General features: G+C 38.7%; 1 protein-coding gene across 1 annotated transcript; it reads right to left on the bottom strand.

Moving 5' to 3' along the window:
- Positions 1-3,182: 3,182 nt before the first annotated feature.
- Positions 3,183-12,256, bottom strand: INA (internexin neuronal intermediate filament protein alpha). Its single transcript, XM_073685334.1, has 3 exons — positions 11,163-12,256; positions 6,698-6,822; positions 3,183-4,860 (listed from the first exon to the last, which is right to left on the bottom strand). Exons 1-3 carry the CDS (start codon positions 12,207-12,209, stop codon positions 4,575-4,577), a joined length of 1,458 nt encoding a protein of 485 aa, XP_073541435.1. The 5' UTR covers positions 12,210-12,256; the 3' UTR covers positions 3,183-4,574.
- Positions 12,257-12,933: the final 677 nt, after the last annotated feature.

Genomic DNA, 12,933 nt, shown 5'->3' with positions numbered 1-12,933 from the left:
AGCTCTTGGGAATCCTACCTGCTATTACTCAGCTTTCCTAGGAATATATATTGTTTAAATGGCGGGTGGTGTTTTTTTTTAACTGCACATGCCTTATTATTTCTGCATAGACACTGTTACTCATGATTCATAATGTATGTAATCTGCCCCGGCAGCCAGTGCTTTCTAGGGTGAATTTCATTAACCCTGGCCTCCCCCACTGTGTTGCTTTTTTACAGCCTCCAGCTATTGGTCTGCCTCCTTTCTTGTAGGTTACCACCTCGGCGCGGAGAAGATGGAACCATTTTCCTTGCAGTTCTTATCTTTATCATGCACTTTCCCCTTATACCTGTGTCCCACATGATAAGGGGATTCATGTATTCATGTTTAGATCTCTAACAAAACATACAAAAATGAAATATTCAGGGAAATAGTGAGAATAAAATTAGAGCAAATTCTGGCCACTTTTAACTTGGTGACAGAACCTCTTTAAAGGAACACTCCCATCAAAAGGAATAATTATGTAATGCCTAGTGCAGGGCCTGAGGGGCCATGTGTGACACAGACTTCAAAGAACCCCATACAGGAGATCCTTGTGTCACTGTCCCCTCGGGACACGTACTTGGCACAACATAGTGAATTTAAATTTAGTTCAGAGAGATGAGTCTGAAGAAAAGAAATAATGTGTTATTTTTTATTTTTAAAACCTTCCCCGAGGGCGGCCATATTTTACTTTTTGTATTTCCTGCATCAATAGGACAGATAGATATGTTTTCTTAATGGCGCAGCTGATATGAATGAGGGTCCTGGAAGTCATGGAGTGCAACCTCCTTCCCCTGATAAAAGTAACAAAGAAGCTGCATACAGAATCTGGTCATTCAGTCCCAGTCTACACAGCAAAGCTGATAAATGAAACTCGGGGGAAAAAAAGTGTAAAAATGTCAAGAACTTATTTAAAAAAAAATCTATAATAAAAATCTGAAAATAATATGCTTTTAAGGAGTGAGGCTAGAGGCTGCTGTAGACCTACCCAAAAATAGGGTTGAAAAGGACTTAAACCCCGTGGTGCACCGCCAACGGTGGCAGTCTACGCAACTGCTATGGAGGCCATGCTAAGCCTATGCCATAGGTAAGCTATTACAGAACAGACACTCGCTGGTATCTGTTGCGATTGGATCTAGCTCTGATCGCAGCAGTTTAACTCCTTAGTGGTGAACAGCGACCACGGCACCTATGAGGTTAAATGTGGAGGGGGACCTCTTTGACCCCCATTTTGCCCCCTTGACACAATCACGAGATTCCGTTGGATTGTCTAATGGCAGATGAGGGCCTCCATTTGGCTATTTCTTTGGGCGCCCCTACTTAGACCACAAACAACAAATACATGAATTGGCCAATTTATGCGTTAATATTTCTCAGTTATTCCTATTTTCTAGAGCAGTAATGCAATTCAAATTTCATATATTTCATGTTTGCATACTTAGCGGTGCAGAGTGCTACTTTATTTGTTAGTTGTATATGAAGGTAGCTGCTCCTAGTAAGCATCTGTTCACACCTATTTCTTGTTTTGGAAGTGACGGTCAGTCTTTTTTGTTTGTTTCCTACTTAGACCACAGCCATCCCTATTATTTTTGTATTATTTTAAAGCTGAATAAATCCATTTTTTTGGACTGCCTTTATCTTATATGTTGTTTATTGGAAATTTAGCACAAGTACATTTGAGACTAATTTGCCCCTTAAATTATTACAATGCTGTTTTCTAATGATACATTGGTTTTAATGCCAGATTCCATATACGTTGTACTTGTTATAAGGGTCTGTTTTAACTGCCATAAATTTTAAAGAAATGCGGATTGGGAGTAGAGAGAAAAAAAGGGAGCTGCTGTGGCTGTCATGCTTAGTAACATGGCAGTCATCACCATCCCCACTTTGTATAATCCTGTATACATGCAATAAACATTTTAATCTTAAAATGAGTCTCTGACAAGAAAGTGATTATCATAATGTCAAGTTTACTTCATATAGATTAGAACAATTCATGCACCATGAAAGGTCTTAAGCAGTCAAAGGGCTTGTCCAAGACTATTGACTTGAATAGGGGGCGAATGTACAGAACGCGGCCGCTGCCAATATTTCATTGCAGCTCCGCAACTCAACACATCTGGTCAGCACCAGGAACAGCTGATTAGTGGGGGTGCTGGATATTGATGACCTATCCTAACGATAGGCCATCAATATAAAAAGACCCCTTCATGGATTCTCACCTACTTCCCAATAAAACATCTAGAGATCTAATGATGAAATCTCAAATAAAATAAAGCTGTGAGCATTACCAGTTTTCATAAATAAGCCTTGATATTTAATCTTGATATTCTAGAATTGCAATCTGACACATTTGTACTGGGAAACCTATTCTCCCCCCACCCCATTAAAGAAGGACACAGGGTTTGATTTCATGACTTTTATTTCGTATCTTGTCTGCAGGCACAACAATGTTACTTCCTCTCTATGTTGTTATCATTTATTTTAACATTTCAGGGTACAAAGTTTATAAAGAAATGCCCTAAGAAATGTCATTAATCATTGCCACGTCACCAGTGGTCAAATATGAAACATACATCATACATCGAGACAGTAATTGGAAGAATGTCACTGGTCGTAAGGCATTGTTAAGACATGCTGTCGAGTTTTTTTGTGCACATGCCTTTAGTTTGATTTGCACCATGTATATAACTCCTCCAACTAGATGGTATTATGTCTCGCATTGCAGTTCATTACCGGCTTCTGTCCCAAGTCATCTCATTGTAACTAGCCCGATAATATTAGTGTTTGTGTAACGCTACCAGCTTTGTAGGATAACGGTGACGTACAGTAGTTGTGTTTTACAGTACTAGGTGTTCTAGAAGAAAACGTTGGGTGCTTATCGGAAAAACAGGTTGTGATTTTCTGAAATGCCCGCAAATTCCAATGTGCTTTAGATTTTGATGGCCCCCACATTTCCATTCATTTCCATTCGAATTGGATACTAGTTTAGTTATCATACATCCAAATGTCTAAGAACTAAGTGCACATTTTAAACTGTGTCCTAAACTAAGTAGTAGATTAAGGAGTGATGTGCTTTTCAATAATGGGTGACTATGACAATACACTATGGAATGAATGGTCTACTCATGATATCTAGAAGTCTGCATCATGCATCCATCATATCAGCATGGTCATGGTCCCTGGCGTGGGAGGATCTCAGCTTAGGATATGTGCACAAGGCTTCTTTTTCAGGCAGGTACCAAGCGTTAAAAAAAAAATAATCATAATTGCACTGCAATGTCAAAACTACTTGCTGTGCATATGTTCAGTCTTTTGTAACTTCTTTTAACCACTTCAGGTTTCAAAAGCCATTAAGCGGCAAAAAGAAGTGACCTGTCTATTCTTCTGGCGTTTTCCTCTTGGAAGTCACCACTATTTCATATATAAAATGAAAGAAAAACGCAAGCAAAAAAAACATAGAAGATGATAAAAAACGCGCTTTTGGAAATATGCCGCCAGCATATATGCTTCAAAAACTATGCAGGTACACCGCCGCGTGTAAAAGACGCCCCGTGCAGATAACCTTAGAACACCGGTAAGAGTTTGAGCCCAAAGTTTATTTTATTAATTAAATGGCTAAAGTTAATTGTTTTACAATTCTTTTTTATTAAGCCGCGGTTATAAAAAAGAAAAGAAAAAAGGATCTGGGTTTGGATTTTTTTCAGCACCACTTTTTTCAGCACCACCACAGCATGATTGAGATATTTTTATTAATTTTGACAGGGATGATCTACAATAAGCCTATGAGTAGAAGTGGCGCTAGTTCGAAAAAAAAGGGAAAAAAAACTCTTATGGGTATGTCCATATTGGGTAGACACGCTGACAATTTTCTGTCCGGATTTTGAGGCTGAAGATCAGAAATGTAAAACCGTAGCAGCAAAGTAGATGAGATGTTATCAAATCTCCACACGGTGCAGAAATTTGGTTTTAAATCCACCATATGTCAATTTATGGTGCAGGATATACTGTGGATTTTACTCTTTGCAACGCCGAGATTGAAATCTGCAGCAAAATCCTAAAACATACAAACATGCAGACTTTGCTGCAAGTTCTCTGAAAACCTATTTTTTTTTTTCAATTTACATCATGCAAGGACTTAATATGAAGGATCTTGGCCAAATTCCCACTACCTCTATGTAGAGAAATTGTTTCTTCTGCTTTCTTTTACCATTTTTAGGAATACACACCAGAATTCGAAGAAAGTTTGGGAATGTTTTCCATTGGTTCTGCATCTAAGATCCATTAGTATCTTCTACAGTACAGTCGGCCAATGCATCCTATAACATTGTAGGCTGGTGAGACATACTAGGACTTGTGGTTCTCAAATTGCCAAGGGGTCATGGACTACATGCCAAGAACTCATTTACATTGCGATTTTCAGCATGAGTGCACTTTCTTAGAAAACTTTTGTGACCATATATGATACAAGCAATAGCTGTGAACTCTACGAGTGAATGAATCCATGACAAAGTGAAAAATTCTAAGGGATAAATTAGTAAATTACTAGTTGCCTAAGGTTTACCATTCAATCCTTCATTCTGATCCGACTTCTCTATTTTTTTGGTTGAAACAACAGTTTCTTCAATGATTTCTTCATAGGTTTCTCCCCTGTGAGTAGATGTTTTAGAGGTAATTTTGCTGCTCGCATCTGCTTCATCTTTTCTTGTGGAAGCTGTTATCTTAGAGGAGGATGAAATATGGGCTCGAGGCTGATAAGAATAACTCTGGGATGGGTTTGGAGGCATAATGCTGATTGCACTGGTGCTAAACCTGGTCTCTTCACCCTCCAACAATTTCCTGAAAAAAAAAAAATCATAAGAAAACTTAGCAAAGTTAAAAATCTTGTCCGGGACTATTTTATTTTATCCATGGGTCTCACAACTTACAGGCAGGGAGTTGCTAACTACCTGCCTGTTGTGCCCGACGCCGATCTCTGCCGGCACAGAGCTGTCACAGACCGCTCCTGCCGGTGATTCAGTAGCTTCTGCTGACCTCACATTGACAGATCAGCTGCTTCTTTACCATTCTTCTCTGTTGATAGGGCCTGACTGCTGATATAATTCTGATTGACAGCTGGCTCCCCGCTGCATAACTGCAGGGAGTCAGCTGTCAATCAGCATGAAGTCGGCAGTCACGCTCCGTTGACTGAGCATCCCGGAAGAGGAAGAGCTGCTCTGTTGACATGAGCTGCAGAATCTATGGGAGGAGCAGTCTGTGATTGCTCTGAGCCGGCGCCGGTTAGCAACTACCTGCCTGTCAGTTCTTAGCCACATGAAAAAAAAAAAAAGTACTGGATATCCCCTTTCAGGAATACAATATTTACATCTAGGCGACCTTTAGGCACAGATTGCCTGGAGTCTAAGACACCCTCCATTAAGTAGACCAAACCTTAGTACCTTTAGATCCTCCTCTAACTGCCACAGTGAAGAGTTCCTAATTAACACTCACTGATCAGTGCACCTTTTCCCTTCCCCACTGGCCTGCAGTAATTTTCAGGGGTATTCTCATCTCATAAAATAATGTCACATCACCAGGATATGCCATTAATTTATGACTGAGGGGATTTGTCTTCTGAGATACCCACAGATCCTTGGAATAAAGGGGCCGCAGTGCGGATTCAGTTCTGCAGCCCCTGGTCGACCTGCATTGCAGGGAACCACAACCAGCTCATTCACTTGAATGAAGCTACGCTGCACAGCGGATAGCCGGGGCTGCTAAATGGGTCATAATAAGCTATCCATTTCTAAAACAATAATGTATGTATGGGGTATGGTTTAATTACAAAAAATGACAACTATACAGTTAGTGGAAATAAAATAAGAGCAACTTATGACCTCAGGTCCACTGTAAATGAAAGATATGTTTTTGCTATCTTGAAATGTGCTGTTGACTGATCTATATATATATATATATATATATATATATATATATATATATTACTCCAGCCAAATCCATAATTGTCAGACCCCATGCATAATTCATTTCTAACTGTAAAAACATATTTTTCAATGAAAAATGAAGGTAATAGTAAAGTTAGAATAAACACATAAGTAATCATTGTAAGGCTTCCTTCACATGCTCGGTAAAACATGTATGTGAAAAATTGGAACTGGTGTCAGTGTTTTGGATCATTGTGTCCGTTTTTACCATCAGTGTGCCATTAGTATTTTTCCCATATGGATAAAGAAATAGATCAAGTACAAAGCTTCTCCTATACTTTGGCAATATTAAATACGTGCAGCTCATGGACTGTAGACAGATGCCATCCGTGAGCTGTACATGTTTTGCACGGACCCATAGACTTGTATTGGCCCTTGTCATCCTTGTTGCCAGAAAAAAACAGACAAGTCTCTGTGTGGTTCGCACGTACAGACGATCCATGTAAAAACACAGACATGTGAGCAGCCTCATAGGTTATAATGGGTAGGTGTGGGATCCGTGAAAAAAACGGATGCCACACGTACTGGAAACACGGACATGTGTAGGGGGCGTAAAGTAATATTTTGGACTTAATAGAAATAGTGAAAAAAATTCAGAAACATTTCTCTCAATGTTATATTTTACACATGACCCTGCACATTTCACAGATATAACTATCGCTTCATAGACCCGCAGAAATAGGAACACAAATTACCGATATGCTGCTATTTCAATGTCCAGTGCCATCTTGACATTTAGTAGGTCCTGATATTCCCGCAGATGGCGAGCCATTTCACCTTTCGTGCTCCTCAGTTCATTTTCCAATTGATTAATGGCATCCTTTAATCAATAAGAGAGAGTGATTGTAATATGCAGCATGTCAACGTTCCACCAATGTTATAAAATGTTCTGGTTAAAAATAGAGGCGGCAAAGCTTATATTATTATTCATTAAAATTAAGTTTCGAATCAGGATCATCCAGCCAGGCCCCCTCTTCAATGCACCTTATAATTTGCACCCTGCCAGTAGCTCTTGCACCATTACACCATTATAAATTTGCATATATTGTCACCGTTCTGGAAGAGCAATCACCGCCTAAACTAACAGATGGTCAGCCTCTCTGCTCTGGCCTGTGTGACTCTCAGTTGGGGGTAAAATGAATAAGAAGACAAATTTATATTTAGGTAGCTGATGTACATTGGCTGTTGGGACATACTGGGAGTAGTCGTTTCTAAATAACTAAAGAACCAGAAGTTGGAGATCAATGATGTAGATAGATTCTGGTATATATTTAGTTACATATATGTTTCTAAATTTACTTACTTATATCGTGGCTGTTACCCTCTAATAACATTTCATTTTTTAAATTAAAGATGTTATTTGGCTATCTTGAAACATACAAAAAAATTGCTGTTGACAAATCTGATGAGTTTTTAGTACTTTGAGTGCACAAGGGTGAACTGCTGTGAATAACCTTTTGGTTGCATTTACACTGTGACTCTTAATTATGAACACATGAACTTGGTCTGTTTGCTGACAGTTTTATGGAAACAAAAGAGCTGAAGCAAAAAAGTGAAGAAAATATATCACAAAGATGAGATATTTTCCATTTGATATAGCTGAGGTTATCAATGAAGGAGCTGCTTTCTAAGGTCTGACTCAGCTGCCCCTTGCCAGAAATTATGTAGCCCCCTAGGGTATTGTTGAAACCATTCCTAACTCTATCAATCACAATATTAGCACCACTAGGGTAACAAAGCACTCACAAAACTGTGATGAAGGAGCTGTGAAAGAAATGTAATAGAAGACAATTGGTATAGTGTAGGACGCAACCATATGTCAATACCGTAAAGGAATAATTATATAGATCATTGTCATCTCTGTATAGACTTTGGAAATCTCTAGCTGCACGTGTGATCCATCTGAGTGCTGCGGTTTTCCCTTTCAAAGATGTTAAGTTAAAACAATGATTTGCAAATAGGTAAAGTAATAGAATCTATTCCAACATCATCTGCAAATAAATGATAAATCAGAATAAAAATCTGATTATTAGGGCTATTTCTATTTTCATTGAAGGAAAATATCCCTTTTATTAATAAATGAAATAGAGGTTTAAGAAGCATGCTTCATTGTGAGAACCCAATCAATCAAATACGCGTATATCAGCTGGACCACAGTGGCATTGTGGGGGATGGGCAGTTTCAAAGGGGATATTGAAGTTAGCAGCACTCCCATTTATAAGTCCAGCTTTCAGATTTATTGTATGCTAGGAAGAAGCAATTATAAATGAGTATCACAAGATTGTATTTCTGAGCAGCACAGTTATCTTTCGGGACCAGCACCACCTTTGGCTAGTGGCTGTGTCTGGTATTGCAGTTTGATTAAATTAAAAGTAATTGCACACACACAGCCAATGCAGCTGTTTCTGGAAGAAAGTAGGCATGTTTTCTAATCTCGTAGTATCCCTTTAACCATCTTAATTTGTTTAATATATAAAGTAATGTGATCCTTATTGTGTTAATTTTAAACTTAGATCAAATTTTAGACCCTCTAGTTTCCACAAATTTCTTTTTACCAATTACATATATTTCCTTATAACATATTACTGCCATACACCAGCATGAAAGAAGAAACGGAGAGAAAGAGAAATGCCACAATTAGTTTTGTTTCCCTTGGAGGTTGCCTTGGAAATGAAGCCTACAGAATCCTCAAGGAGTTTGGTTGCTGGGATAACGCTGTTCACACCTTGGCTTCTGCTTTCATACCTTCTGTAACACTTCTCTAACCCTTGTATATAAAACCAGGTCATTAGCATAGATGTATCACAGGCCATAAAAGCTAATGGAATAAAAGACAAGGTGCCACTCCCTTCTAAAGATGGCGAAGGAAGTTATGTTGGGTGGATCTAATATTTGCTATCAGACTGGTTAAAATCTTAAAAAAAAATACTGTACAATATTTCTAATATATAATTTTATGATTTTTAGGTATCTTAAACAAATACCTTATACATAATAGCGAACATGCATCTTGAAAGAATTATTTAGTCAACTATTTTTAATTGTATTTATTTACAACGTTGTTTTATTAATATAATATAATTGTAAATTTATTACAACACAGTACTAAGCGGTTGAATGTGCAAGTAGTAGATCGATAATGAAAGAGAAATAGACAGACAGATAATGTAAGATAGATAGATAGATAATGTATGATAGATAGAGAGATGGATAGATAATGTAAGATAGGTAATGTAAGATAAATAGAGAAATAGATAATGCAATATAGGTAATGCTAGATAGATATAAATAGATATATAAATAAATAATGCGATATAGATATATTTGATAAAGGTATAGATATCATATATATATTATATATAGTTATGAAAAGTATACATATATATAGAGAGAGAGAGTGATGAGATGTTATAAAGACAGTAATATATGTAATTTATTTAGGTAAATAAGTGGCAAATCGAAGACAAATAGACAAATGAGTTATGGAGATAGATAAATTAGATCGATACTACACATACATACACAGGCTGCTCTAAAACAACACATTTTCTAAAGCAGATAGATGCAGAGAGGCAGATAATAGATAATTCATAGACAGAAGTAATACAAGATAAAGAGATATATCTGAGTCTGACAAACACAAAAAGATAAAATACAAAAGAGAGCTACTAAGCACCAGAAATATATAGTTCATATATTAAAATAGATAGATGTACAGATAGATATATATGAGATATGTAGATGATAGATAGACAGACATTAGATAGATAGATAGATAGATAGATAGATAGATAGATACTGTAGATAGATAGAATGTTAAACCGACAGTACTCCACAGTGGAGTGCTGCAGTTTTTCACATTTTATTGTCATGTGGACTTAATAGAAGTCTTTGGATTTTCTATTACTGTGTGGCTTTAGCTTTTCTATTGATAGATAGATAGATAGATAGATAGATAGATAGATAGATAGATAGATAGATATCCAGAAAAAATAGAGGCAGCACTCAATAGTAAAGTCAAAAAAGTAGTTGTTTTAATAGCCCAGTGGGCTTGAGGTCTGGTATGTACTTGGGGGGCTTTTGCACCTGAACATATTTCTGTGCTGCTTTTGGATTTTTTTCTATATAGATAGATCGATAGAAAAAATCAAGGCAGCACCAGTGAGAAGGGGGCAGGGGTGCAAAGCCTCCCAGCCATAAACCCATCCTCCAATATACATATTGGCCATTACATTTTTTCAAATTTTCTATTTTGAAAGTGCTGCCTTCATTTTTGTACATAGATAGATAAATAGACAGATAGATAGACAGATAGATAGATTTAAATAGTGACCATTTCTTTTTGAGCCACAGAGCCAAGAATTGGAAAATATATGTCCTAATAAAATAGTTCATGTACTGCTGTTCTGCCCTTAATAACCAGAAATTTATGGCAGTAATAAGAAATTTTAACAAGAACCACTAACTTTTAATAAAAACAAAACAAAATGAACAATATGTCAACCCCCTCTCTCTTTCTAGCTTGTGCCTCTTGGAGCTGGCCCCCTGCTAGTCCCAGTAGTGCCTTTGTTAGCCCCTTCTGCCACTCCCTGCCCCTCCTCCTCCTCCCATCCTGGAGATGATTTTTTTTACTTTCCAGTGCTCCAGAAAGCAGCTAATGCCCTGCACGAACGTGTTACATAAGGCTGCTCATCTATAATGCATTACAGTCATTTTTCTGAGTGCAAATTAACCTGTTCAAGGAAAATCTAACAGGTCCCCTATTTGGTGAGCTGTAGAATGGAAATACTAAGTATATCAGCAAAGATCTGGAGCTCAGCCTCGGCTAATAAACTGAATAGATTCCATTTTATACCTAGTATATGCTGAATATGGGGGAAGAGTTTAGGAAATGTGAAAATGCAAACAACATCAAAACTAATACAATAATAATAAATCTGTATATTCATATAATACCAATAATTCTAGGGAACCTGCGCAGAATAAGATCAGCAGCACCATGGACAGCAGTCAGCTCCACAGTGCAGTATGAGGACAAACATGTAAGGGTCTTCCAGTTTCTACACTGGGTGCTGTGTACAGTCCCTATAGCAAGTCTGTCCTCATAAATGAACTAAGAAGCAATCCCAGAGTATCAGGCCACTATACAGGGAGCCTTACCTGCATGCCAGCTGCCTCTGCCATGTGTCTTTCCTCCATCTCCTGGATCTGCCTGTCCAGAGACTCATTGGTACCACGAAGGCTTTCTATCTCGATGGTCCTGGACTGGAGCTGTCTTCTGTAATCATTGATCTCCTCCCTGCTGGCTCTGATCACTTCGGAGCTGCGAGATGCCTGCTCACTCAGGTTGGCAAATTTGGACTTGTACCACTCATCAGCAGACTGTAGGTTTTTGGCTGCCAGAGACTCATACTGAGAACGGATATCCTTCAAAGCTGAAGTTAGATCAGGCTTGGACACCTCCATTTCTACAGAGACCTGGGAGGCTTGTAGCATGGCCATCAGCTCGGTGACTTCTTCTTCATGAACTTTTCTCATAAAGGAGATCTCATCCAGCAGAGATTCCACCTTTTTTTCCAGATCCAAGCGAGCCAAGGTGGCATCATCAACATCTTTCTTATGCGCCTTCAAGGCATATTCGGTTTCCTCTCTCATCCTGATCTCATCCTCATATTTAGCCTTGAGTTTCTGGAGATCATCCTCAAGACTGTCCCTGTCTAGGATGAGCTGAGCCTTCTCAGTGTTCAGATCTTCTATTTGAGCCCGGAGATCTTTAAGCTCTTGCTGGTAAAGCTCTCCAAGCCTGGAGGGTTCAGCTTGCCTTTGCCTTAGGGCTATCAGCTCAGTCTCCAACACCTTGTTCTGCTGTTCCAGATTATGAACCTTCTCAATGAACATTGCAAAGCGATCATTGAGACCTTGGAGCTGCTCCTTTTCATTGGTACGGATAATCTTAAACTCATTGTTCACGGCTGAAGTTTGAGTCAGGTCTAAGTTTTCTCCAGACACATAGCCTGGTCGGGCAAGTCTCCTATAAGAGGATTGGGAAGAGACATTGCTGCGGGAGGCAGAGTGGGACCTAAAGGGACCAGAGATGGTTGTCCTGGAAGAAGAGCTGCTCCCTCCAAGGCGACTGGATGACCTAGGAGGGTCTCCAAAAATCTTCCTGTATGAGGAGGAAAGGTAATGATCTGAGCCAAAACTCATCTTGGAGAGAGAATGAGGGAGGGACACCTGCGCTCTGGCTTTTATACTGTGAGGCAAGATCAATAGCCAGGGAAAAAGCATTTACTTAGGCTGTCACATTGGGGGATTTAACCTCTTCCTCCCTGGAATGCATGAATTATCCAGTATGTTGCAGTAGTAGATGTTGCACAGGAGTAAAGAGAGAAGGAGGGAGGTAGAGGTTTATTTCCAAAAGCACAGATGGAACTGTCCATTTTGCCGCAGTGCTGATGTCAGCGATTCTGCTTAATTCCCCAGCCTCCCCCTATGCCTGGTACAGGGACTCCCCCACCAACCTCTTGTCCCCATATTACTCTTCAGATCTGCAAAGAAGAAATCCTTCAACACAAATTGCTAAGTCCATATCAAGTCTCCTCTAGCAAAGTAGAGAAATAACAAGTAGGATTCACATTGTTACATAAGTAAAGCTCCACATAATCCCATAATTCTTGAAAACTCTTAACTGAAATTCTATTTTATGGGTTTCCATCCATCCAGATGGGAGGTCAGGGGGGTAGCCTCATCTACAGAGAAGCTTACACTGAAATATTAATCTTTCTTTTTGGCTCTGGCAGCTTTTTATCTGGATTCTCAGTAATGCCAGTGTCCTTAAAATGTGATTTAACAGTTACATATTGCAATCAGCCTTTAGTTACAGATGTAGCAGAGCTGATTTTTTCCCTTTTACTTCTTTGTAGGGAATGCT

This window comes from Phyllobates terribilis, unplaced genomic scaffold, assembly GCF_046119375.1.
Source record: "Phyllobates terribilis strain yellow unplaced genomic scaffold, ASM4611937v1 Scaffold_5__5_contigs__length_657084704, whole genome shotgun sequence".
In the NCBI taxonomy this organism is placed as follows: domain Eukaryota; kingdom Metazoa; phylum Chordata; class Amphibia; order Anura; family Dendrobatidae; genus Phyllobates; species Phyllobates terribilis.
This window is presented reverse-complemented; position numbering and strand designations above follow the sequence as displayed.

Coding starts and splice junctions, on each gene's coding strand:
- INA (XM_073685334.1), bottom strand. CDS start 12,209: ATGAGTTTTGGCTCAGATCATTACCTTTCCTCCTCATACAGGAAGATT. Junction 6,823..11,162: donor CAGAGGCAGCTGGCATGCAG/GTAAGGCTCCCT, acceptor TATTGATTAAAG/GATGCCATTAATCAATTGGA. Junction 4,861..6,697: donor ATTGAAATAGCAGCATATCG/GTAATTTGTGTT, acceptor TTTTTTTTTCAG/GAAATTGTTGGAGGGTGAAG.